Source organism: Onthophagus taurus, chromosome 7 (genome assembly GCF_036711975.1).
Source record: "Onthophagus taurus isolate NC chromosome 7, IU_Otau_3.0, whole genome shotgun sequence".
In the NCBI taxonomy this organism is placed as follows: domain Eukaryota; kingdom Metazoa; phylum Arthropoda; class Insecta; order Coleoptera; family Scarabaeidae; genus Onthophagus; species Onthophagus taurus.
The window spans coordinates 538,189-565,458 of NC_091972.1; the positions used below are offsets into that span (position 1 = coordinate 538,189).

General features: G+C 32.5%; 3 protein-coding genes and 1 long non-coding RNA gene across 5 annotated transcripts in view; 2 read left to right on the top strand and 2 right to left on the bottom strand.

Moving 5' to 3' along the window:
• Window positions 1–1,897: 1,897 nt before the first annotated feature.
• LOC111421032 (sodium/calcium exchanger 3) overlaps window positions 1,898–27,270 on the top strand; it is a 108,379-nt gene continuing 83,006 nt past the window's right edge. For both annotated transcript variants that reach the window (XM_023054142.2, XM_023054143.2), the window contains exon 1: window positions 1,898–3,676. In XM_023054142.2, coding sequence (XP_022909910.1) covers window positions 2,112–3,676 — 1,565 coding nt within the window. In that variant the 5' untranslated portion in view covers window positions 1,898–2,111. The remainder of the gene's footprint in view (window positions 3,677–27,270) is intronic.
• LOC139430626 (uncharacterized) lies at window positions 12,001–14,336 on the top strand. Its single transcript, XM_071197809.1, has 2 exons — window positions 12,001–12,691; window positions 13,660–14,336. Exons 1-2 carry the CDS (start codon window positions 12,284–12,286, stop codon window positions 14,290–14,292), a joined length of 1,041 nt encoding a protein of 346 aa, XP_071053910.1. The 5' UTR covers window positions 12,001–12,283; the 3' UTR covers window positions 14,293–14,336.
• On the bottom strand, window positions 12,697–14,934 carry LOC111421830 (uncharacterized). Its single transcript, XR_011641020.1, has 2 exons — window positions 14,338–14,934; window positions 12,697–13,592 (listed from the first exon to the last, which is right to left on the bottom strand). It is a non-coding gene; the product is annotated as an uncharacterized lncRNA (long non-coding RNA).
• LOC111421033 (cytochrome P450 4C1-like) lies at window positions 15,536–17,326 on the bottom strand. Its single transcript, XM_023054144.2, has 3 exons — window positions 17,080–17,326; window positions 16,811–17,008; window positions 15,536–16,755 (listed from the first exon to the last, which is right to left on the bottom strand). The coding sequence occupies exons 1-3, from the start codon at window positions 17,240–17,242 to the stop codon at window positions 15,617–15,619; spliced, it is 1,500 nt and encodes a 499-aa protein (XP_022909912.1). The 5' UTR covers window positions 17,243–17,326; the 3' UTR covers window positions 15,536–15,616.

Consider the following 27,270-nt stretch of genomic DNA (forward strand, 5'->3'; position numbering starts at 1 on the left):
CTCTTTCCAATGAACCAACACGTTTTGAGAAATAACTTTTAGTTTTTGAGAAAACAATAATTAAAGTTTTGATCAAATTTTCGATGTTGCAATTTATATCGATAATTTTCAAAATTCGTTATAAAATTAATTTCTTGAAGGATCCTTGTGAAAATGTCACCAATTATTAATTAAAGTATCCTCTTTTTAATGTAAAAAGCCGTTTTGAAAAATCACTTTCAATTCTTGAGAAATAAATTTTTGAAATAATCGAAAATTTTTTCGAATTTTACAATTTTCGCCAATTAAGTTTTAAAAATTCGTATAAAATCCATTTCTTGAAATATGAGTTTGAAAATTTCCCAAAGTGATAATAAAAGTGTCCTCTTTCCAATGAACCAACACGTTTTGAAAAATAACTTTTAGTTTTTGAGAAAACAATAATTAAAGTTTTGATCAAATTTTCGATGTTGCAATTTATATCGATAATTTTCAAAATTCGTTATAAAATTAATTTCTTGAAGGATCCTTGTGGAAATATCACCAATTATTAATTAAAGTATCCTCTTTTTAATGCAAAAAGCCGTTTTGAAAAATCACTTTTAGTTCTTGAGAAATAAATTTTTGAAATAATCGACAATTTTATCGAATTTTGCAATTTTCGTCGATTAAACTTTAATAATTCGTATAAAATCGATTTCTTGGAATATGAGTATGAAAATTTCGCAAAATGTTAATAAAAATGTGCTCTTTCCAATGAACCAACATATTTTGAGAAATAACTTTTAGTTTTTGAGAAAACAATATTTGAAGTTTTGATAAAATTTAATAATAAAATTAATTTCTTGATGGATTGTTGTGGAAATATCACCAATTATTAATTAAAGTATCCTCTTTTCAGAGTTGCTTCGTTAGTTAAATCAGCATCAAAAACGTTCATTTTGTATTTTAGATCCAAATAAATTGACATATCTTATCAGTGTAGGGTATCACTTCAAAAATGCACCAGAAATTATAACCATCACTAATATCAATAAAGGGTGATTTGCTAGTGACAAGAAAACAGAAAGTAGTGGCATTTTCGAATATTTATCTTCTCCTGCTAAACCAGTTATGGTAACGTCTTGATTACCTATCACAATAATAGCTGCCATTTTAATTACCGTTTTATACTTGATGGACCAACTTCCTTGATAATTATATTACAATTAAATTACATTTTTTATTCGTCATTCGATGACGATTCCAATTTTTTGTGGAACACCTATCTATAAGCCACTATACAAACTCCTCTGTTTTCTCCAGAAACGCTTTATGGAAAGTCTGCATCACATCATAAAGCAGTGAAAACATAAACTTATGGCAAAGGTAAAATTGTGCTACTACATATTCATAGTGAATATATTCGCAATCAAAATGCAAACATAAACATTTGCGTTTCGTTTAAGATAACAAAATTGGCTACCTAAATGGGAACCAAAAATATTGTATCAAAGTAAACAAATACTGATTAACAATCATTTTTTATTTTCATTATAAGCGTTATAACAAGTTGAAGAATTTGCATATAAATTCTCTTTAAACATAACTACATAAAGTAGCATATTTGTTAAAAAAGTTCTTTTGAAATTTGAAAATTTATTAGCACTTATAATTTTATTTTTGTTTAATGTTTACTGGAGAGTACTTTTAATCCGGAAAATTATAAAAATAAAGATCCAGTATGCAAATTTGATGATTAAGGTTAACGACGACATTGCGTTGAGTTTGTTCCTTTAAAATTCAAGGACGAGGTCCGAGAACGTGTCTCTAGGATACCAGACGAACACCCCGGGATTCCAAGTCCTTTATCCCAAGCAACGGCCGCCTATGGACGCGTGTGCGCGAATCCCACCTCAGACGGAACATTTTAGCCGAAACCGACGACCAGTACTAAACCAACAATAGTGCGCGTCGCGTCGTCATCGTCGCCGCCGTCCGGACGCGGTCCCCATCGTTGAATTACATCGTAAATTCACATCGTCTTCGTGTAATGTGGACACCATAAAGAAAAAATCGATTCTAAAAACTTCTTTTAGAATAAACTTTTCCTCTTTTTCCTGCTTCAGTTATTTCTCTTCATTCAAAACACCATGGGGGAACCCCACAATAATAGTTCGACTTTAATCCAATGTACAGATGGTTTGGTCATACCATGCTGGCTTCCTTTGCAAGATTTAACAACTATGGAAAGAATTTGTCGTGGTTTGGTGTATTTCATCGCTTTGGTGTACCTTTTTATCGGCGTTTCAATCATATCGGATAGATTTATGGCTGCCATTGAAGTGATTACTTCGCAAGAAAGGGAGGTTAAAGTGAGGAAATCGAATGGGGAGCGTCATATATTGGTGGTGAGGGTTTGGAATGAAACGGTAGCTAATTTAACCCTTATGGCCCTTGGATCGAGCGCACCGGAAATTTTATTATCCGTTATTGAAATTTACGCAAAACATTTTGAAGCCGGAGACTTAGGACCGGGAACGATTGTTGGTTCTGCAGCTTATAACCTTTTTATTATTATTGCCATCTGCGTTTCGGTTATTCCGAAAGGAGAAACGAGACGAATAAAACATTTAAGCGTATTTTTCGTTACCGCAACCTGGTCGGTGTTTGCTTACATTTGGCTATATGCTATCTTGGCCATTATCACTCCGGGAATTGTTGAAGTTTGGGAAGCACTTCTTACATTCATTTTCTTTCCTGCCACTGTTTTAACGGCTTACATGGCAGATCGAAAAATGTATAAATACATTAGAAAAGGTTATCGGATGAATCGGCGTGGTGTTATTGTTCAAGCAGAAGCTTTAGAACTTGGATCTAATGATTTAATGGACGCGGAAGATGCTCACGAAGAAATCAAAACTGAATACATAACAACGTTAAAAGAATTGAGAGCACAACACCCAACATGCGACTTGGAATCATTAGAAAGGATGGCCCACGAATTACTTTTAAATCGTGGTCCAAAATCTCGAGCTTTTTATCGAATCCAAGCGACCAGAAAATTAATGGGTTCTGGAGATTTATTAAGACGAATTTCGGAAAGAGCCCAAAGTGATCTTAGTGAAGTTAAAGCCGAACTTCAAAGAGAATCCGGTGCCGCTGAATTTAATCCGTCAGCTTCCAGTAAAGTTATCTTCGAACCTGCTACTTACACCGTTTTAGAAAGTTGCGGAAGATTCGACGTCCGTGTCTTAAGACATGGAGATGTCGATGGTCCCTTGATGATTGATTACTGCACCGAAGATGGTACGGCTACGGCCGGAGCTGATTACATAGCAACAAAGGGCACCTTACATTTCGCACCGGGCGAAAAAGAAAAGAGTTTCTCTTTAGAAGTAATCGACGACGACGTCTTCGAAGCGGACGAACATTTTTACGTTAGATTAAGAAATAGTCAACCCCCCGGTATGATCGGTTCACCAAATTTAGCAACGATAATAATCATGGACGATGACCATGGGGGTATTTTTAAATTTACAAAACAAAACTTTGAACTGGTTGAAAGTGTTGGTACTTATGAGCTGAACGTGAATAGGTGTTCTGGAGCTAGAGGACGTGTTTTGGTTCCGTATTGGACGGAAGATGGTACAGCCAAAAATGGGAAGGAGTACGATAGCGTTGAAGGGCATCTTGTCTTTGAAAACAATGAATCTGAGTATGTATTAAAAATAAAGTGTTGTTGTGGAGAAACTGTTTTTGTAGCTAAATGAGAAAGATTGTTGTTAAATTTTCTGATGTATTGGGAGAATTCTAATGTATAACAAACTGGTCACAACAACAGGTTCTCCTTTCTAGAAAACAGTATGTTTTAGATTAGTATTACTTATTATTCATGAACTGCAAGTGATTGTGCTGTTTCATTTACACCTCGAGGTACAATTTTGTTAATTCTTTATCAAAATTGCATAGTAAATAAACAGTGCTACAAATATCCATTTGCCTTCGAAAGTAAATAGTTTTATCATTATCGAGTTTTATATTAAAAGTTTCGATTCTAGAACTAAATTTTTTAAGAATAAACTATACTGTATATTGAGTATATTTTAATCAAGTTTAACTTTAAAAAGAAAGAAAAGACCAGAAAGTATAGTTTTGCAGACAACACCATTCAAGAATTTTTCACTAAAGCATCATATGGTCTAATTTTACGGTTCACTTGGGGTTTTCCTTTTAATTAAATTCAACTGAATCGGCTAAATTATTCATTTTAATTCAGTGGAAATAGATGGCGATTTAAGACAGTCATTCTGGAAAACCTCGGCTGGCATAAAATATCGGGCAAGAATTTCAACTTCCAAGACCAAGAGGTTTTTCGACGAATCACTTTATACAGGGTGTCTCAGCGAGACCGGTCATTAGACGTTTCTGGGGTTCTGGCCAAACAAAAAATTTGAGAATGCAGACTTAAGTATTATCAATTACGTTCTCTTCATCTAAAATATTTTCATATTTCTAGCACTTCCGGTTACACCGGAAGTCGACACCAACTTTATTTTTTTAAATGGAACATCCTGTATATTTTTACATATTTGGATTTGTCTGTTGTCAAGGTTTATAAATAACTTTACTTTTTGCAATTTGATTTGGTCGTTCTCGAGTTATTCGAATTTTTCTAGAAAAATCTGCTCCAGCAGACATTTGTTCAAAAAATCAGAAAACACTCAATTTTTGGGATATCAATTTAGGATTGAGAACATGCTTAAGCAACATGATGGAGTATGTTTTGGTGCCAAGAACTGCGGTCTAGAACGTTTGATCACTTTACTATGACACGTTAACTTTTCAAAATTTGGAAGTACCATAACTTCATTTTTTTAAATGGCACCCCCCATATTTTATTTTTTAGTCGTCTTCGGTGTCTCATTCTACATCTTTTATATTCCATATGGCCCATACCTAATATTAATAGTTTGGGAGATAATTAGGGTTTTTTGAAAAATGCACACATATCATATGGATATTTAGCCTAGTGTGCCATGATGTAAAAATATACAGGGTGTTCCATTTAAAAAAATAAAGTAGGACTTCCGGTATAACCGGAAGTGCTAGAAATCTGAAAATATTTTAGATGAAGAGAACGTAATTGATAATACTTAAGTCTGCATTCTCAAATTTTTTGTTTGGCCAGAACCCCAGAAACGTCTAATGACCGGTCTCGCTGAGACACCCTGTATAGTGCTTACGGAAAGTAATGGATAAATTCGTTAAAACAATTAAAAACGGGTTATAGAAAAATCGCTGAGACGGGTGTAAAGATTTAAATTTTTTCTCATCGCCATTTTTTTCAAATAGCAATCCCTCATTTTTATTACGGAATATGAAAGAGGATTTTTTTCTGAATTTGGTACAGCCAAAATTAATATTAGTTGCATAAGAAAAATTGCCTTAAAGTTTCATGATTTTCCATTCATTGAGGTAAAAAAATAACAGTAGCCATGCGTAACCATGGCAACCAGTTGTTTTAGATATTTTATTAAGACAATGATTAATTTTTGATATCTCAAACAGTTGGTTGCCATGGTTACGCATAGCTACTGCTATTTTACTATCTTAAATGAATGGAAAATCATGAAACTTTAAGATAATTTTTCTCGAAAATTTTCTTATGTAACCAATATTAATATTGACTGTACTAGATTCAGAAAAATGTCCCCTTTCATATTCCGTAATAGAAACAGAGTATTCTATTTGGAAAAAAAAACTATGACGTCATTACTCGTTTAAAAATGGCGGAAAAAAATTAAAATCTATACCAAACAATTGCAAAAAATTCAGATCTTTAGACCCGTTTCAGCGATTTTTAAATAAACTGTTCTTAATTGTTTTAACGAATTTATCCGTTACTTTTGGGAAACCTGTATATACGATTTTATAATTTCCCTTTCCAGTAACCTTTAATAAAGTATGCATGATGTTTACTTGTACAAAAGCAAACATGCATTAAGGTTTTGCCGGTTATGGACAACAACAACGTTGCTGATAAAAAGCTCTTAAAATTCGTAAGATGAAATTGAATATGAAGTGGTACGAGCTACATTCATTATTATGACGATAAGAGACTGCCAACATTTTCATATCAACGAATTTTATTTGCAAAAATAAATCAAGTTTCCAGAACTCTTTTTTCTGGACTTATTTAGTCCTGACGTTTCTGATCCTTCTTTTTCTTGAAGAATTGATGAAGAAATGTATCTTCTTCTAATTGAAGTAGAATAATAAACTTGGCCTTTTAAAAGAAGTCATGTTCCAAAACCTCAACTTGAGTTTTCCATATTTCTGAACGCAGCTTTGAGTTTTTGTGTTACCCCAAGTTTGACTAAGTATCCAACTTAGTATCCCAAATTGTTATTGATTTAGATGCACGCCATGGCAGAAGCTATGGACGTAATTGATCATGAGTCATTATAATTATACTACAGAGTAACCAGAAGTGACAGTGGCAGTAACCCGCCAAATGTGACGCCATATTATAGCGAGTTACCAAGGTATGTTGCTATTGGTGGTAAAGATTCGGTCTTATTCGGATTTAGCCGCGCGTCTTCAAACGCACGGCTAAACCCGAAACTTTCTAGTTTTAGGTCTAGTGTTAGTTCTAGTTTTACACTAGCACTGTTACTATGTAGAATTAGCACTATACCTAGAACTAGCATCATTTAGGTTTAGCCGCACGTCTCTAAAGACGGCTAAACCTGAATGATTCTAGTTCTAGGTATACTGTTACTTCTAGTTTTACATTTACACTGTCACTAGAACTAGCATTAGACCTAGAACTAGAAACATTTGGGTTTAGCCGTACGTCTCTTAAGACGGCTAAACCCGAATGATTCTAGTTCTAAGTCTAGTACTGCATAACAATTAAAACTAGAGCTAACACTAGACCTAGAACTAGAAACTATTCTAGGTCTACTGTTAGCTCTAGTTTTACACTAACACTGTTACTATGTAGAATTAACACTATATCTAGAGCTAGAATCATTTGGGTTTAGCCGCACGTCTCTAAAGTCGGCTAAACCCGAATGATTTTAGTTCTAAGTATAGTGTTAGTTCTAGTTTTACATTTGCACTGTCACTAGAACTAATATTAGACCTAGAACTAGAAACATTTGGGTTTAGCCGTACGTCTCTTAAGACGGCTAAACCCGAATGATTCTAGTTCTAGGTCTAGTGTTAGTTCTAGTTTTACACTAACACTGTTACTATGTAGAATTAACACTATACCTAGAACTAGAATCATTTGGGTTTAGCCGCACGTCTCTAAAGACGGCTAAACCCGAATGATTTTAGTTCTAAGTATAGTGTTAGTTCTAGTTTTACATTTGCATTGTCACTAGAACTAACATTAGACCTAGAACTAGAAACATTTGGGTTTAGCCGTACGTCTCTTAAGACGGCTAAACCCGAATGTTTCTAGTTCTAGGTCTAGTACTGCATAACAATTAAAACTAGAACTAATACTAGACCTAAAACTAGAAAGTTTCGGGTTTAGCCGTACGTCTTCATACTCAGACTCTTCAGACGCACGGCTAAACCCGAATATTTCTAATTCTAGGTCTAGTGTTAGTTCTAGTTTTGCACTAGCACGGTCACTATGTAGAATTAACACTATACCTAGAACTAGATCCATTTGGGTTTAGCCGCACGTCTCTAAAGATGGCTAAACCCGAATGATTGTAGTTCTAAGTATAGTGTTAATTCTAGTTTTACACTAGTACTATCACTAAAAGTAACACTATACCTAGAACTAGAATCGCACGTCTCTAAAGACGGATACGTTCACAACAACAGCGTTCATAGGGAGTTGGATAACCTTATACAGTATGCTTATGCAACGGACCTTGATTCTGTGCTTTTGGTAACTCGTGATAAGATGGCGGAATAAATAAATATACTAAAGTAAGTTTAGGAATCCAAGTGAATGATTAATTCTTTTCATTGTATCATGGCATGTTTTAATTATGCTTAGGTTGTAGCGATGGATTTGAAATATACTTATATTTCAACACTTTAGTTTTGCTTGAAATTATCAGTTAACATCTAACTCTACGGTTATTGTGGTTAATTGATAAAAATGCAATTGACATCATCGTATCACAAGAACGAATTGAGAAATTATCATAAAATACAATCCGTTTTAAAACAAATTTAATTAGAGATATACAAGAATCTAGAAAATTTGTTATCTCGAAGAACTTTGAAGAAAAATTAACCAAATAAAATTAATATATTTGACTCTTTTCAATCTCCATTATCACTACGACGATTTTGAGTATTTTTTCCACTTGATCAAAGTAGAAAACTTATTGATTATTACGAAATCTTAATAGCTTTTTGACAGGTAAATAGGTAGGTACGATATATTTTAAACCGTCAATTGAAATGAAATCGACTATTACAGAGATAAGAGACTATATATTCTCGAGAGGAAAAGATAACTTTACGTGTGAGTGATTTTTTTTTTAAGTAAAGTCTGCCAAGTTTATAAATAACTCGTGCATATAAGTGCCCTTGTTATGATAAATTCTTGTATAACTCGTCATTGTTCCTATCAAGATTATAACATTATCATATATTGTTGTTATAAAAATCATGTTATGTAATACAGAAGAATTAAAAAATAAAATTCGAAAACAGTGATGTAATAAATTAAGACATTTAACGAACGTTTTAGATTTGATTTTATTAAATTATTATAATTGAATTGAGTTTTATGAAAATTTGCTCATCGTATTCGGCTCTATTGTTGGATTTGAATATATCGGAAGCGGTCTGAATGTAAATCATGGAGCGGATGGTCATTCCGATGTTATTTATTGGACTAGTGCGGTTTACTTCCATCTGCTATCCGACGTTTATTTATATAATTGAAGTCGGGTTAGTCAAGGTGACCAAACATTTATAATCAAAGATTAAAGACGATTTTATATGAAATTTCTTGTAACGATTTTTCCCCAATGTTGTTTTTCCTAAAAAAATCGTGTCTCAAATAAACATGAAATCAATACTAAACAGTTTTCATCGTCTAGCATTGAAATAATTTATAACAAGTGGTTCGTGTCGTCCATATGCTAATGTTCTTGTAATTTTTATGTGACATTAATTTTAATAATGATGTGGCGGCGAAACTTCAATATAAAATGAAACATAAAATAACGATTGGATAACCAAATAGATAATTCTCCTCATTAACTAATTTTAATATTGACGCAAAACCAATTCATTACTCGAGCGTTTAAATAGAGCCCATTGAAAATTAGTAATGAATAGGCAAATGGAGAAATCAATAAATAATAAATCTTTTGTTGAGAAGTCTTTTGTTTGAGAAAATCTTTACTTAACGGTATCATAATAAAAGTTATGATTTTTTTAATTAATTCATTAAAATTTAATATTTGATATTTATATAGTGTTCATAGTTTATAGCGATTAAGGAAACATTGCCTCATGCTAAAAGCACTAATACACTGAAGGTGGATCTAATATTGGAAAGGGAAGCGCAGTGGGAGATATTGGCAGAAAACTTTTTTACTTATTGTTAAACTCCTAACAGTTTACAATAAATCTATTTCGATCCCCTACAAAGCAGAAATATTAAAAGGCCGCTTTATTTTAAAGATATATCTTTGATTCATTTCTGAAAATTAAGACATAAAATTAATCCTTTATTTCCCGCAAGCAACTCATAGCAACCACGTGAACTTTTTTAGATTTGAAGTTTGTAAACATAAAATTATTTTATTGCTGCTGTTCGTGTTTCTATTATTGATCTAAATATACAAACCACACATTGTAATTTGTAGCTCTAGGTCACTAAATACGTCACCATAAGTTATCATTGGTCGTAATACTGCGAAGAATGTTTCTGATGGTAAACCCCAGAGAATTTTCGCGTCCCATTTAACTGTAGCCCCAAATATATCACTCCATTCGTAAGGGGAACTTTACAAAACCATTTCTTAAGGTATCCCAATTCCGTTTTATTGTGAAGTTGCACAATTGGACCGCGTTATGCATCACTTAACTAAGCGACAAATGAATAATGTTCAGAAAAATAGGATTTTCGTTTTCATCTCTCTAAAAATATAAAACTTCTCAGAATAGACAGGCTCAAACTATTGAAAATTGTTTGGTGTCTGTCCATTTTTATCACAGAACACTGATGTTAGCTTACAGCTATCACAAGCACGGGATGTTTCTGTAAATCGTGGTATAAATTTAATCATAAAGTCATCATTTGGCTTAAAAATGAACGATTTTTTTAAATTAATGTGAAATCACCCCAAAAAACACGTTAAAAATAAAAAGAAAGTGCGGAAAAGTGACTAACACTAGATTAACTTCAGTTATAAAACTTCTATTACATGATAACTAACTTCAGGTTTAAAGTGTCAACCTCAATTTTGAAATATTTTTAATCTTTATTAAAAATCCTTTAAAATGAGTACAAACACGACATATTTATCTTCAATACTAATAAAGTTATGGTCAACTTCCGGTTAAGAATGTCAACGTCAATTTTGACATATTTGTAATGGTCGTGAAAAATCCTTTAAAATGAGTCCAAACATGACACGTTTAATTCCAATATTACTCGAGATATAAGCAACTTCCGGTTTGAAATGTCAATGTCGTTTTGACATATTTTTAATTTTTAAAAAATGCCTTAATATTTGTCACAAAAACAAAAATATAATTAAAAAAAAAAAATTAAGGTTGGTATTAATATTTAAAAATTAAATTGCTATCTTCATTGTTGCTAACTTCGGGTTTAATGTTTTTTATTCTAACTTTTTTATTTTTTGAGATAATTGCGTCATCTTTGGACTCATTTTAAAGGTTTTTTAATGAAGATGACAAATATGTCAAAATTGACGTTGACGTTACAAACCGGAAGTGATTGTTTTTCAATTAATATTAAAGTTAAATATGTCGAGTTTGGACTCATTTTAAAGGATTTTTTATAAAGTTGACAAATATGTAATCTTCATTAAATATCCTTTAAAATGAGTACAAACACGACATATTTATCTTCAATACTAATGAAGTTATGGTCAACCTCCGGTTAAGAATGTCAACGTCAATTTTGACATATTTGTAATGGTCGTGAAAAATCCTTTAAAATGAGTCCAAACATGACACGTTTAATTCCAATATTACTCGAGATATAAGCAACTTCCGGTTTGAAATGTCAATGTCGTTTTGACATATTTTTAATTTTTAAAAAATGCCTTAATATTTGTCACAAAAACAAAAATATAATTAAAAAAAAAAATTAAGGTTGGTATTAATATTTAAAAATTAAATTGCTATCTTCATTGTTGCTAACTTCGGGTTTAATGTTTTTTATTCTAACTTTTTTATTTTTTGAGATAATTGCGTCATCTTTGGACTCATTTTAAAGGTTTTTTAATGAAGATGACAAAAATGTCAAAATTGACGTTGACGTTACAAACCGGAAGTGATTGTTTTTCGATTAATATTAAAGTTAAATATGTCGAGTTTGGACTCATTTTAAAGGATTTTTTATAAAGTTGACAAATATGTAATCTTCATTAAAAATCCTTTAAAATGAGTACAAACACGACATATTTATCTTCAATACTAATGAAGTTATGGTCAACTTCCGGTTAAGAATGTCAACGTCAATTTTGACATATTTGTAATGGTCGTGAAAAATCCTTTAAAATGAGTCCAAACATGACACGTTTAATTCCAATATTACTCGAGATATAAGCAACTTCCGGTTTGAAATGTCAATGTCATTTTAACATATTTTTAATTTTTAAAAAATGCCTTAATATTTGTCACAAAAACAAAAATATAATTAAAAAAAAAAATTAAGGTTGGTATTAATATTTAAAAATTAAATTGCTATCTTCATTGTTGCTAACTTCGGGTTTAATGTTTTTTATTCTAACTTTTTTATTTTTTGAGATAATTGCGTCATCTTTGGACTCATTTTGAAGGTTTTTTAATGAAGATGACAAATACGTCAAAATTGACGTTGACGTTTCAAACCCGAAGTGATTGTATTTCCATTAATATTAAAGGGGCCTATTCACACGTGAGTTTGTTCGTCGAATCTGTCTATCGAATTTGTCCGTCGTACAAGTCCGCATGTGTATATCCACGCGCTCGCCGTATATGTCTTGCTCGCCGTACGTTGTGTAGAACAACGAGCAGCGACAGCGAGCCGAGCATAACCACGCGTGAATACGTACGCAGAGGATTTGTTTGACAGACGGTGCGCTTTTTAAGGTTAAATATGTCTTTCCGTGATAACAAACAATTTTGGGAAAGCTTTATTTCATTGTATAAAACGTATCCTTGTCTCTGGAACGTAAAAAGCAAAGAGTACGTAAACAAACAAAAAAGAAATGACGCGTATGAGGCATTAGTTATTAAATGCAAAGAAATATGTCCAGAGGCTAATGTACAGTATGTGAGAAAGAAAATTGATTCCTTGCGTGCTGGTTTCCGACGGGAATTAAGAGAAATGAGGAAAAGCAAACGAACTGGATCATCTGCCGATAACATATACGAGCCTACTTTATGGTATTTTGACTTGCTTTTGTTTACGCAAGACAATGAAGAGGTCAGGCCTGGAACATCTTCATTGGCAATTGAGGAATCGGCTACCGACGACGACTGCAGTTACAGTGAATTTATAAGCGTAAGTTGCAATTTTACTTATTTTATTATGTATTATAATACAATGATACAAAGCAGAAGATTACAGGAATAAACAACAAAACGCTTAACAAAAAGTGATAAAGTTAATTTCAGTTAATCATGTTGTCTTGAAATTGTATCTTTCCTTCATGGTTGTAATAATCTTTAAAGGCATTTCTAACATTCTTAGCCATTTCATTGTAATAAGTCCTTCTGTTTTGTAAGTTTTGTAGTTGACGAAGCTCTTCGCGCCAGTCACCGTCACTGTTGACTGTATCAATACTACGAGTATTCATATAATTAGAACAATTTCTTCTTAAGAAGTTGTGAAGGATGCAACATGCTAATACTACCGCATCAATCTTTTCTAAATTATTCAATGTAATTGTGCTCAATAATATTCTGAAGCGAGTTGCCAATATTCCAAACACATTTTCAACCACTCTTCTCGCTCTGCATAAACGATAATTAAAAATTTTTGCATCATGAGTAATGCCAGTCAAAGAATAAGGCTTCATTACATTTTCGGTCAAACTGAAAGCATCGTCGCCAATAAAAACATAAGGCAATTTAACTGCTGCTTTATCGAGACTGCTCGGTAAAGGTATATTTAAAGTGTGGTTTTCAAGTTTTTCGTAAAAGTCAGTTTCTTGCAGAACACCTCCGTCTGAAATTCTGCCATTAATTCCAGTATACACATACATGAATTCATAATTAGCATTGACGACCGCAAATAAAACGGTGCTATAAAAGCCTTTATAATTATAATAAAATGATCCACTGTTTGGTGGTTTTTTTATTGCGATGTGTTTTCCATCCATCGCACCTAAACAGTGTTCAAAATTCCATGAAGTATTAAAGTCATCGGATATTTCCAACCATTCCGCTTCGCTTGATGGAAACTGCAAAAAATATTTTGTGTTATTTGGCTGTTTATAAAACTTATAACATAATATTATTTTATTTCAGGAGGATACAGTACAGTCCCCTTTAACTCCGACAAGTACCTGCTCCTCTCAGCAGTCTCGACCTAGAGAGAAGAATAAGAAGTTAACAACCAAAGATAGTACATTGTCACAAAAGAAAGCGAAATTTTTGGATGTAGCAAGCACCGCACTTGCAGCTGTACCACCAACAACTCTCCGTTATGAACCATTTGGAAAAAGCGTTGCGTGTGACTTGGAAAATATGGAACCACACCAACGGACTATTGCACAGAAACTCATTTCAGACGTTCTGTATTTCGGAAAATTGAAGAGGTTGGCAGAAAATTGCTCTATTAGCATTCCTGCTAACATTCCACAAACAGCGGTGTACCACCATGACCCATATTATCCTCATCAACAACAACAATATGAAGCAAGTTTAGTTCCTCGGCCAACGCACACACAGTTTTCAGGGTTGTGTACACCAGTACCGCCATACACGGCACAAATTACACAAACTTACACACAGCCAACTCAATACACGCCAGCACCAATATCTTCCACACAAGTGGAGAAGAATAGTCAACTCGCGGAACGTTCGTCTTTGAATGGAATGATCACAGCCCCTAACGCGAACGAACTTTCTGAATTTATTTCATTTAATAATAGAGTGTAATAAATGTAAGTTATAAACGATTTATAAATAATAAAAATAACATACCTTCATGTATTCCTTTTTTAACGCCTTAAATAATGCCCAACAAGTTTCAGGTATAATATTACCCAGTAACTGTGGTGATATAGCACAACTGAACTTTAAATCTGCAATACATCTTCCGGTTGCTAGGTATCGTAACGTGGCAACTAGTCGCTCTCTAGCACTTACTGCTTCTCTAATATGTGTATTTTTTCGTACAATCATGGGCCGGATATACTGCAGCAATGTTTCGAACGATTCACTGTCCATACGAAAAAAATTATGTAAATCACTAGGCTCATTGGTTTTCAGTTCTCTAATTAAACTCATATGGGAATATCTCCGTCTTTCCAAATACCAACGTTTACACCAGATCCTTTTCTTTTTTTTTTCATCAAACAATGCAATGTAAGCCCCAATCAGTGCTACATTTCTTTTTGTAGTAATTGAATCCATATCTTACAAAAATCACTCCTGACTGCTAGGAAACACGTGCTACTGCAGATGGATTTGTTGCAATGTGTGTAGTTAAACGACGAATTTGTTTCATTGTATGTACTAAATAACGGATCTGTTCGCCGATCAAATCCACCGCACATGTCCGCGTGTGAATAGGCCCCTTAAAGTTAAATATGTCGAGTTTGGACTCATTTTAAAGGATTTTTTATGAAGTTGGCAAATATGTCAAAATTAAAAGTTGAAAGTTCGAACTTTTTGGTTTTTTGAGACAAATACGTCAAGTTTGTACTCACTTTAAAGGTTATTTTATGAAGATTACTACGAATATAATAATAGAATTAAAGTTCTCGTTCTAGTTTTAGTTCAATAAAAATATCCAACGTAATAATATCTTATGCTAACTAGCGCTACCTACCACTGCCACTAGAACCAACGCTAGACTGAGAACTAGAAAGTTTCGGGTTTAGCCGTGCGTCTTCAGACTTCTAGTTTTAACGCAATAAAAATATGCAACATAGTGATATCTTATGTTAACAAAAGCTACTACCGCTGTCGTTTGTAAAATGGATAAGATGAGAGATGTTAATCTATTTGTAGAGTCTCTGAAGATGGTCAAGGACCGAAACTAGTTAGACTTAAATTCTATATAAAATAAAAGACATAAACTTTTAATTTTATACTAACATCTAGAAAATAACACTGGCCCGAAATTGTAGGTTCATCTATTTATCTATTCTAGGTCTTTCAATTATTTACAATCAAACACTTTTCCTCACATATTATTATACATCTTATTGAAAATTTGAACTGTACAAATTGAAATTTATTATTTACAATAATTAATTCATCTTTTTTCCAATTTAATTCTAACACCCTCTTCAGGTCTCATAATAAGTTCACCTAATTCATTTACATTATCCTGAGAGTCAATTGCAATAACTTTGTAAGTTTTTAAGATTGCTGCCAAAACCGTTTTTTCTTCATAAATAGCAAATTTTTGTCCAATACAATTTCTTGGTCCAGCACTGAATGGAATGTAAGCATATGGATGTCGTGATGTAGTATTTTCAGGTAAAAATCGATCCGGATCAAATTTCATTGGGTTCGGATAAATTTTTGGATTTCTATGCACCTTATAAATGTGTACAGAACAATAAACGTTTTTAGGAATTTTATAACCATCTATTACTATTTCTTCAGTTAATTTTCTTGCTATTATTGGTACACTAGGATATATTCTTAAAGCTTCTTTAATACAACATTCTAAATATTGCAAGTCGTTTAATTCGGATATCGTTTCGGGACACTTTTTGTCACCTAAAACGTCTTTAAGTTCTTTATAGACTTTTTCTTGTAGATCAAGATGATTTCCTAATAAAAATAAACTCCAAGATATCGCTGCTGTTGTTGTATCGTGTCCTTCAAACATAAAGGTGTCCACTTCTTCTCTTACATCTTTATCGGGAACAGTTTCGTTCGCAGATAAAAGTAGATCCAAGAAAGATAATTTTTGTTTCGAATTTATTAAAACGTCGTTAGATGAAGATGATATTTTATTACTAGGATTTTCTTGTAAAATTTTTTTTCTATCAGCAATAACTTTAGTTGTAAATCCATGGAGAATCTTTAAATGTCGTTGAAATTCTCTTCCCTCAGGGAATAAATAATACAAATTTGAATGATACCAAGGCGTAAATAATCTATTTATGATTAATTCACTGGTTTTGTATAATGAATCGACGTACTGATTATTTTCTGTATTTTCCAAAGCGTTCGCTGAAACTCCCATTGCAGTTTCACATATAATATCTAAAGCGCAATGAGTTATATAAGGATAAACATCGAATACTTCGTTATTTGCTTCTTTTTCTAAAACTGTAATTAAACGTCGACTTTTTTGTGAAAAAACATTCATGTAGTGTTCTAAGATTTTGAAATGGAAGGCTGGTGTTATTAATTTGCGACGCTGAAACCATTTGGGACCTAAAATTAATTAAAAGTTAACAGTGTTTTGTATTTCAAAGTAATTTAATATTACCATTACTAATTAATAAACCATCACCTAACCATGGCAGAATAAAGTCGTAACCTCTTCCTTTTGTTATTAATTTTGAACTTTTTAGAACGATTTCTATGTGTTCAGGTTGCATAATGTGAATTTCCGCCAAATTATTACTCCATGTTCTAAAAAATGGTCCATATTTTTCGGTAATATCTTTAATTTTTTTGAAGATATCTTTAAAAAAACATATTTTTTTTATTATATACGATGGTTTTAGTTAATTATAAGTATTCATTTTTAATTACCATATTTTGTAGTTCCAAAAAATACGTGTAAACTTCCGATAAACGGGTAAGCTGTTGGACCTTGAATTTTATCGATATATTGTACTACTTCTTTGTGCCATTTCCAATAATTTCGAAGCATCCATAATAAAGCTATGATACCCAAAGTTATTATGTAATACATTTTTATACTAAAATTAATTATTTTTGGTTTATATTCCTCTGATCAACGACTGTTGGAGAACGTGTTGAATTGCGTATTTATAATTGTCGCACAGTTTGGAGTTTGAACCCATAATTATCATTTTTATGACTATCAACAAATATTTTTTGAAATTTTTTAAATATACCAAATAAATCTTTCTAATGATGCGGTAATATTTCTTTATCATATTTGACATATATTAAAAAATGATATTATGCATGAAAAAATAATATTGTGTAAGAGGCATTATTTTCAAACTCTACAGGTGTTCCGGTGACTCGGGGCATAAAATTAACCTCATATACTAGAGCAAAAATGATGACGATTCGTGAAAAAAAATTATTATAAAAGTCTTCAAATGGCCAAGATATGGGCCATCAAAGTTCAGAAATTTTAACACATTTTTCTAAATATTTTCAATACCATTTATGATAGAGCGTTGAAATTTGGTACAGGGTAAAGATATATCAAGCAAAATCATTGAACCAATTTTGACTTTGATCGGGCGGCGGCAACCATGCTATACAGGGTGTACCTAAAATTTGTTTGCTCAGAACTTTTTTGTTCGCACGTAACCCTACATTTGTTTTTGTACTTTTTAATAGAAAATTTATTTTAGAAACTTTTATCACTCTTTGAAAATTTTGATAACATTGACCGTTTTCGAGTTATACGCAAAAATGTTAAGCTTTGATTTCAATCGTAACAAACAAAAAAAGGAAACATTTCCGTATGATCTGAGTTGGCGATGACAATTGAAAAACGAACTGAGCTAATAACCATTATTTGCATAAATTTCTAAGTGCAGATTTAATTAAATCCAGCGTTAATTTATTTTAGTTGAATAAAAGAATGTAATTTCCAAAACGATAAATTTAATTTTCACGGTAACAACAAACAAGAACATAACAAAAATTCTAACAAAAATATTAACAAGAACATAAAATTATAAACAAATAGTAATAAATAAAAAAGAAGAAAAAATACTAAAGCAGATGTTCAAAAACACTGCCTGATATCGCCGTCTTAAATTAAAGCGCACTCTGCGGAGACCATTGATCTCAGTTCGAAGTTGATCAAATGAATCAACAATTCGCAATCTCAGTTGATCAACTGAAGTTATTTCAACGCAGTAAACTAGCGATTTAACGCGTTCCCATAAATAAAAATCTACAGGTGTAAGATCCGGCGATCGGGGGGCCAACTTATGGGTGCACCTACTCTTCGTTCAACCCACCGTCCCGGAAAACGTTCCCTCAGAAATTCTTGGACAGCCTGTCTGCTGTCACATTGCTTGCTTTGTGTTTAAAAGAACATCATCTCAAAAATCATCTAATTTCTCTAAATGTCGCCTGTATGTATGTCCATCCAGCCTTGATGGTAAGAAAACGGGTCCAATAATTTCATCGCCCACAATACCAGCCCAAACGTTATGAGAAAATCTCCATTGTGATTTCCAAGTTTTCTTAAATCTTGGATTTTCGTCTGCCCAACTATGTAAATTTCTCAAAGTGATGATTCCATCTTTAGAAAAAGTAGATTCATCTGTAAAAAGTACTTTTTCTAAAAACTGATCATCAATTTGGATTTTGTGCTGCATTATTTGGCAATATGCCAATTGCCCACTGCGACTGCAATATGCATTGACATTGCCCTAATGTCAAAATCATGTCAGTTTGTTCACTAAATGTGTAACTCTCCATTTTCAACACTTAAAATTAATAATAACTAACTAACAGAACTATCGTTTGTGTTTAAACGACATAAGCGAGTTGACAGCAAGTTGTTTTTTTTAATTGCCATGGCCAACCTTGACTTTTTCGAAGACTTCGTTTTTTTAGTGTTACCATTGAAATTGAAGTTTAATATTTTCGCGTATAACTCGAAAACAGTCAATGTTATCAAAATTTTCAAAGAGTGATAAAAGTTTCTAAAATAAATTTTCTATTAAAAAGTACAAAAATAAATGTAGGGTTACGAGCGAACAAAAAAGTTCTGAGCAAACAAATTTTAGGGACAGCCTGTATAGCATGGTTGCCGCCGCCCGATCAAAGTCAAAATTGGTTCAAAGATTTTGCTTGATATTTGTTTACCCTCTACCAAATTTCAACGCTCTACCATAAATGGTATTGAAAATATTTAGAAAAATGTGTTAAAATTTCTGAACTTTGATGGCCCATATCTTGGCCATTGGAAGACTTTTATAATAATTTTTTTTCACGAATCGTCATCATTTTTGCTCTAGTATATGAGGTTAATTTTATGCCCCGAGTCACCGGAACACCCTGTATAATACATGAAAAATTTTCATCTGAAACTTAAAGGATTATGATTAGAATGTTGGAAGAATTGAAAGAACTCGTTTTTAGACATTAAAACGGCTTTGAAATGTCCTATCGTTCTATCTTGGTGATTTTATAACCTAAATCCAATCCACTAACACATAAAGCCAATGCTAAAAGCTATTTATTTTGTACTTCTAAGACTTTTTTTCTTTCTTGCTCCTGTATCTTCTTTTTTATGTATAATATTTTCAAGGAGAGTCGAAGATACGACATAGCAACGAACTATATGAGCTATACATAGAGGTTCCCTAACAACACACATAAAATTAATGCAGCACCGCTGAATATGCATGAATGTACAGGGTGGTTCAAATTCGATGTCCGAATAGGCTATCTCGGAAACTATAAGAGTTAGAAAAAAAGTAGCTTACATGTCATGATCTCGTTTTTCGAGAAACTGCTAATGCCAAAAACCTCAAAGCGCTATCGTCTTTTGTTTTTCTCCTAGAGGCCAAAATTGAAAATATCGTAAAACCAGCAAGTGCAATTATCTTGGTTATTATTGTAGGTGGAGTATTATAACTAAGACATTATATGGACACTTTTTTACAGAGAATTTCATGACGTAGTCAAAAAGAATTTTTCGATTTTAGATTTTGAGATATTATGACAATTTTCGTTTTTTTAAATGGAAACACCTACTAATTATTCGCTTATTAAATTCGTTATTTTTTTCCGATTACAAAAATATGGGGTTAGATAGGTCTATTTCTTATTGTTCTAGAATAAAACTAAAAAAATAATCTTTTTTTTAGTGTTGTCAAAGAAATTAAATCTACAGTTTCCTGTAAATTACGGTACTATAACTAAAAATAATTCTATTAAAAATTTATATAAAATTTACTTTATTTTCTAATATGTAACATTCTAACATGTTAAACTTTTCGTAATTTTCGTAATCCATCTTAAAAAACAGGATTTTTAATTTGACATTTCAGAAAATTTTTGAATACAAACAAATGTTGCTATGTTTAATAATAATATTAAATATTAATAAAAAATGTGAAATAATACAATCTATTCCAACTTTTGTGTAAAACAACTATAAATTAAATAGTTCAACAAATGTATTTGTTACAAATATCAGAAATATGTTTTTTAATTTTTAGTTATAATTTACAGGAAACTGTAAATTTAATTTCTTTGACGACACTAAAAAAAAGGTTTATTTTTAGCTTTATTCTAAAACAATAAGAAATAGACCTGTCAAACCGTATATTTTTGTAATCAGAAAAAATAACAAATTTAATAAGCGAATAATCAGTGGTTGTTTCCATTTAAAAAAACGAAAATTATCATGATATGTCAAAATCTAAAACCAAAAAATTTTTGTTGTAATTCGCTACGGTAATGGAAGTTATAACAGTACTCAAACGGGTGCTGTAATGAGACTCCTTACAGCATCCGATGCTGTAATGAGATTTTAGTAACATTTTATGGAACCAGTTCAAGTTGGTGACATTGGGTCATTAATTTTTCTAGTTGTCAATGTGACAATTTTTGTCTATGGATGTTTAAACACGTTCTTAGCATCGAATATAAAGTCCACAATGATGAGGACATTGACTCTGAGCAATTTCTCTTATTTTGGGAGGTGTACATGAAACATTTTTTTCAGGTGAATATATTTTGTGTTTTGACAGTTTCTAATTGTCAATTCAAAGTTTCTATTTTCAAGTGTTCCGGTGTTACCAACTGCTACATACCTATTTCCCTACATTGCCAAAATTTACTTTATTTTTGTTAAAAAAAAGTATAAAAACGCGAATTACAAAAAATAGCATAAAAAACACGTTTCATAAGACTTAAAGCACTCATTCATTAAAAAACTCGTGGCTTCGCCACTCGTTTTTCAACTTGAATTCGTGCATTTCAAGCGTGTCTTACGAAACTTGTTTTTTAATATACTATTTTACTACGTCATGAAATTCTCTGTAAAAAAGTGTCCATATAATGTCTTAGTTATAATACTCCATCTAAAATAATAACCAAGATAATTGCACTTCTTGGTTTTACGATATTTTCAATTTTGGCTTTGAGGTTTTCGGCATTAGCAGTTTCTCGAAACATGAGATCATGACATGTAAGTTACTTTTTTCTAACTCTTATAGTTTCCGAGAATTTGAACCACCCTGTACAATGTATGCCAGAGACAGGTGCCGCAGAAAAAGTGTTTCTGACACAACCAAACGGAAAATGTATGCCTGGTAGACCAAGAGCAAGAGGAGGAAACAACTCGTGAGCTTCTTGGGATTAGAAACTAAGTGTGGTCGGAGATCGAGATGGTTGGAGGCGAAGCCTCTAGGATACCAAGGCTCAATTTCTTTTGTAGGTATATTTTTCAAACCAAATTTTTTGAAAATATGCTTTAACAGCCAAAAGATAGATAAGCGAGTTCCAGAAACTAATCATTCACTGTGATTTGTAATGAAAAAGATTAAAGAATTAAAATGAAATAAACTTAAATTTGGCAAATTGAAAACTGAGACTGACTAAAAAAAAACTTATTCTCCTTTTGATCTTTACATCGATGTTTTAATACATGGCAAATTCCTTTGGCACACTATTCTTAAAATATCCTATATTTATAAAGTGATATAAAAATTAAAATAAAGCGGTGAAATAACTGCTTTTATTTTTATGTATCCTTTATATTTCGCTGCTATTATTATTACCGTAATCTTCCAAATATTATTATCGGTCAAAATCGTGCAACCAACATTTTTAACATCGTATTTCTCGTTTAAAATATCAATTTCTATCGTAGCGGATATTTTAAATTTTTAAACATTAAACATCTAGATTTGGCCCTCTTCAATATTTATCCAAATTTAAAATTTAAATCCGTTTAGTGAATTTGAAATAAAGGTAATAAATTCACCTCTACAAAAATTTTCCGATATGGTGAATTTTTTTTCACTGACATGTTTTTCATTATGTTAAGTACCTATTACATATACAGAGATAGAAATGATTCAAATGACTAAGCGTTGGCTTTACACTTGAATTGGTACAATGTCAGTTCTATTAATAGTACTATTATTTTTATTAACTATTTTCATGACGTCTCTGAATTCTTTTGCGATGATAGATAGTCATTAAATCTCATACCATTATTAATATGATATATGTATATTATCGAAAATTTGAGTTGATGGCGAAAAACATCTTCTTATTTCTTTGTACAGTGATACAATAAAGTCTACATACATTCCAGAAAATGATATCTCAGCTCCTGAAATGTAATTCAATGAATTTTTTAAACGAAGGATATTAAAGTCTATATTATTTTAATACAAAGTTGAAACAGTTCGACTTGTGCTGACGTCACAGATGATGTGACGTAATGTATGACGTTATGGGGTGCTCCATCTGTTGGAGAGTGTCGGCGGCGTGGGTAATGTAGGTTTCTGTTGTCGTGGGGGTGAAGCACCTTCTGGCCCGCGAGTGCATGCAAGGGCCTAGCGGTGGGGCGGTGTGGAAGGGTTAGATTAAAACGAATTAAGTAAATAACAATTTTATTTAATGCAATCTAAAATCATTGTTGAGAAAATCATACAATTTTCACGCATGATAAGTGGAAAAAATATACAACTATAACTAATGGAGCGGAAGTTGCCTCAAGTGACGTTACGCCTCAATGTATTAAGTTAAATAAGGAGCGGTGCCAACCGAAGTTTGGGGGAAAAATTATTAGGTTGGTATTAAAAGTAACTAGATCTAGGGATTTTTAGAAAAGTAAATAGTAAAATTTAAATACAATAGCGTCACCTAGATTTGAGTGGTGTAAGTAGGAGTGAGTTATGCGCACTCTGTTGTGTGGTGGATAAATGAAACACAAATTTAATAAATAAAAATTAATATATTTATTTTAAAATACAATTTCTTTTCTTAAAATTTTTTTAACAGCCTCAATGTATTAAGTATACGGAGCGGTGCCAACCGAAGTTTGGGTGAAAAAATTAGGTTGGTATTAAAACTAACTACATCTAGGGATTTTTAGAAAAGTAAATAGTAAAATTTAAATACAATAGCGTCACCTAGATTTGAGTGGTGTAAGTAGGAGTGAGTTATGCGCACTCTGTTGTGTGGTGGATAAATGAAACACAAATTTAATAAATAAAAATTATTATATTTATTTTAAAATACAATTTCTTTTCTTAAAATTTTTTTACAATCAACCCTAATATATTTAAACATATTAAAACATAGTGATATCTTATGCCAACCAGCGCTACTTACCACTGTCTCCAGAACTAACATTAGAGCTAGAACTAGAAACATTCGGGCTTAGCCGCACGTTTCTTAAGACTGCTAAACCCGAATTATTCTAGTTCTAGGTCTTGTGTTAGTTCTAGTGATAGTTCATAACTAGAACTAACACTAGATCTAGAACTAGAAACATTCGAATTAGCATATTAGTCAAAGTTTCAAACTTTTAGCTGTTTTGATGCTACCTATATTAACACATTAAGAAAACTTTCCGAGTTTTTTCCTCAATATTTTTATTAATAAACCTAATATGCTTTATACATCATTTGAAAGACGAATGTTGCAGCTTCCTTTTGATGTAAGAATCGTTTCATAATTTTCATAAATAATCCTTCTACAATGTTTCAAACTTGTATCTGTTTTAATGCTATATTGACACATTGAGAAAGTTTATCGATTTTTTTCCTCAATATTTTTATTGATAAGCCTAATATGCTTTATACATTATTTTGAAGAAGAATGTTTCAGCTGCATTTTGATGTAAGAATTGTTTCATAATTTTCATCAATAACCCTTCCACAAAGCTTCAAACTTTTAGTAATGTTTTGAAGTTATATTGACACATTAAGAAAATTTCTCGAATTTTTTCTTTAACATTTTTATGAATAAACCTAATATACTTCATATGTCATTTTAAAGACAAATGTTTCAGCTTTATTTTTATACCAAAATCGTTTCATAATTTTCATCAATAACCCTTCCACAAAGTTTCAAACTTATGTCTGTTTTAATACTATATTGACACATTAAGAAAATTTCCCGAATTTTTTCCTCAATCTTTTTCTGATCAGACCTAATATGCTTTATAATTCGAATTAGCATTCGAATAGTCTCTTAAGACAGCTAATCCCGAATGATTCTACTAGAACTAGAACTAGAACTAATACTAGACCTAGAACTAGGAACATTCGGATTTAGCCGCACATCTCTCAAGATGGCTAAACCCGAATGATTCTAATTCTAGGTCTTGTGTTAGTTCTAGTGATAGTGCTAGTGTAAAACTAAAACTAACACTAGACCTAGAACTAGAAACATTCGGGTTTAGCCGCACATCTCTCAAGATGGCTAAACCCGAATGATTCTAATTCTAGGTCTTGTGTTAGTTCTAGTGATAGTGCTAGTGTAAAACTAGAACTAACACTAGACCTAGAACTAGAAACATTCGGGTTTAGCCGCACGTCTCTCAAGACGGCTAAACCCGAATGATTCTAGTACTAGGTCTTGTGTTAGTTCTAGTGATAGTGCTAGTGTAAAACTAGAATTAACACTAGACCTAGAACTAGGAACATTCGGATTTAGCCGCACATCTCTCAAGATGGCTAAACCCGAATGATTCTAATTCTAGGTCTTGTGTTCGTTCTAGTGATAGTGCTAGTGTAAAACTAGAACTAACATTAGACCTAGAACTAGAAACATTCGGGTTTAGCCGCACGTCTCTCAAGACGGCTAAACCCGAATGATTCTAATTCTAGCTCTTGTGTTAGTTCTAGTGATAGTGCTAGTGTAAAACTAGAACTAACACTAGACCTAGAACTAGAAACATTCGGGTTTAGCCGCACGTCTCTCAAGACGGCTAAACCCGAATGATTCTAATTCTAGGTCTTGTGTTAGTTCTAGTGATAGTGCTAGTGTAAAACTAGAACTAACACTAGACCTAGAACTAGAAACATTCGGGTTTAGCCGCACGTCTCTCAAGACGGCTAAACCCGAATGATTCTAATTCTAGGTCTTGTGTTAGTTCTAGTGATAGTGCTAGTGTAAAACTAGAACTAACACTAGACCTAGAACTAGAAACATTCGGGTTTAGCCGCACGTCTCTCAAGACGGCTAAACCCGAATGATTCTAGTACTAGGGCTTGTGTTAGTTCTAGTGATAGTGCTAGTGTAAAACTAGAACTAACACTAGACCTAGAACTAGGAACATTCGGATTTAGCCGCACATCTCTCAAGATGGCTAAACCCGAATGATTCTAATTCTAGGTCTTGTGTTCGTTCTAGTGATAGTGCTAGTGTAAAACTAGAACTAACATTAGACCTAGAACTAGAAACATTCGGGTTTAGCCGCACGTCTCTCAAGACGGCTAAACCCGAATGATTCTAGTACTAGGTCTTGTGTTAGTTCTAGTGCTAGTGCTAGTGTAAAACTAGAACTAACACTAGACCTAGAACTAGAAACATTCGGGTTTAGCCGCACGTCTCTCAAGACGGCTAAACCCGAATGATTCTAGTACTAGGTCTTGTGTTAGTTCTAGTGATAGTGCTAGTGTAAAACTAGAATTAACACTAGACCTAGAACTAGGAACATTCGGATTTAGCCGCACATCTCTCAAGATGGCTAAACCCGAATGATTCTAATTCTAGGTCTTGTGTTCGTTCTAGTGATAGTGCTAGTGTAAAACTAGAACTAACATTAGACCTAGAACTAGAAACATTCGGGTTTAGCCGCACGTCTCTCAAGACGGCTAAACCCGAATGATTCTAGTACTAGGTCTTGTGTTAGTTCTAGTGATAGTGCTAGTGTAAAACTAGAACTAACACTAGACCTAGAACTAGGAACATTCGGATTTAGCCGCACATCTCTCAAGATGGCTAAACCCGAATGATTCTAATTCTAGGTCTTGTGTTAGTTCTAGTGATAGTGCTAGTGTAAAACTAGAACTAACACTAACACCTAAATAGAAACATTCTCAGCTCCCGAAATGTAATTCTAATTGAGATATTATCATTTTCGGGGCTGTATGTAGACTTTATTGTATCACTGTATCTGTATAAAATAGTATTTGTAAAGTTTTTTATGCTTAAAAATTCGATTTTCCTTTAATCACGTGTGTGATTTGTCCAAGAGATTATACTATGGAAAAGAGACAATCCCATTCAATTCTACTAAGTAAGGAGTTTCCCCTCGACTTTTTTCACCTTTCCACCCCGTTGGTCCCCATGGCAACGACCACTTAATTTAAAAAGTTTTCAATTGACTGATAGGAAGTATTCTCTTAATAAGAACAAACTTTAATAACTTACAGACAATAACTCAAATGATTGTGTATTGTTTGAATCGTTTTGGGTTAAATTTAAGTATTTTAATAGCCTAAATGAACTTGGGGTATCTCGATAGTTTACAATTTACGTTTCCTCTAACCTACTTGCCAAATTTAATCCAATAATTATTTCCGCTGACAATAACAATGACAAAGAGAATAAGTTAATGGTGGAAATCATCAAATAAAATTTGATTATTTAACGTTCATTAAATTTCCCGTTTTATTAATACGGACGTTGCGTTTTCCATGAGTTTAACATTAACACGAACACTTTCTGCCCTCAATAGTTACTCGGCACGCACGAACATTAATGCTGTTGCTAAAGTTGAAAAGGGCCATCACAAAAATA

What these genes read in the sequence shown, in the direction of transcription:
- LOC139430626 (XM_071197809.1), top strand. Translation starts at nt 12,284, where the DNA reads ATGTCTTTCCGTGATAACAAACAATTTTGGGAAAGCTTTATTTCATTG. An exon ending in GTTACAGTGAATTTATAAGC is followed by an intron (nt 12,692 to 13,659) that starts GTAAGTTGCAAT and finishes ATTTTATTTCAG; the next exon opens with GAGGATACAGTACAGTCCCC.
- LOC111421033 (XM_023054144.2), bottom strand. Translation starts at nt 17,242, where the DNA reads ATGTATTACATAATAACTTTGGGTATCATAGCTTTATTATGGATGCTT. An exon ending in TTTTGGAACTACAAAATATG is followed by an intron (nt 17,009 to 17,079) that starts GTAATTAAAAAT and finishes GTTTTTTTAAAG; the next exon opens with ATATCTTCAAAAAAATTAAA. An exon ending in TGGTTTATTAATTAGTAATG is followed by an intron (nt 16,756 to 16,810) that starts GTAATATTAAAT and finishes AATTAATTTTAG; the next exon opens with GTCCCAAATGGTTTCAGCGT.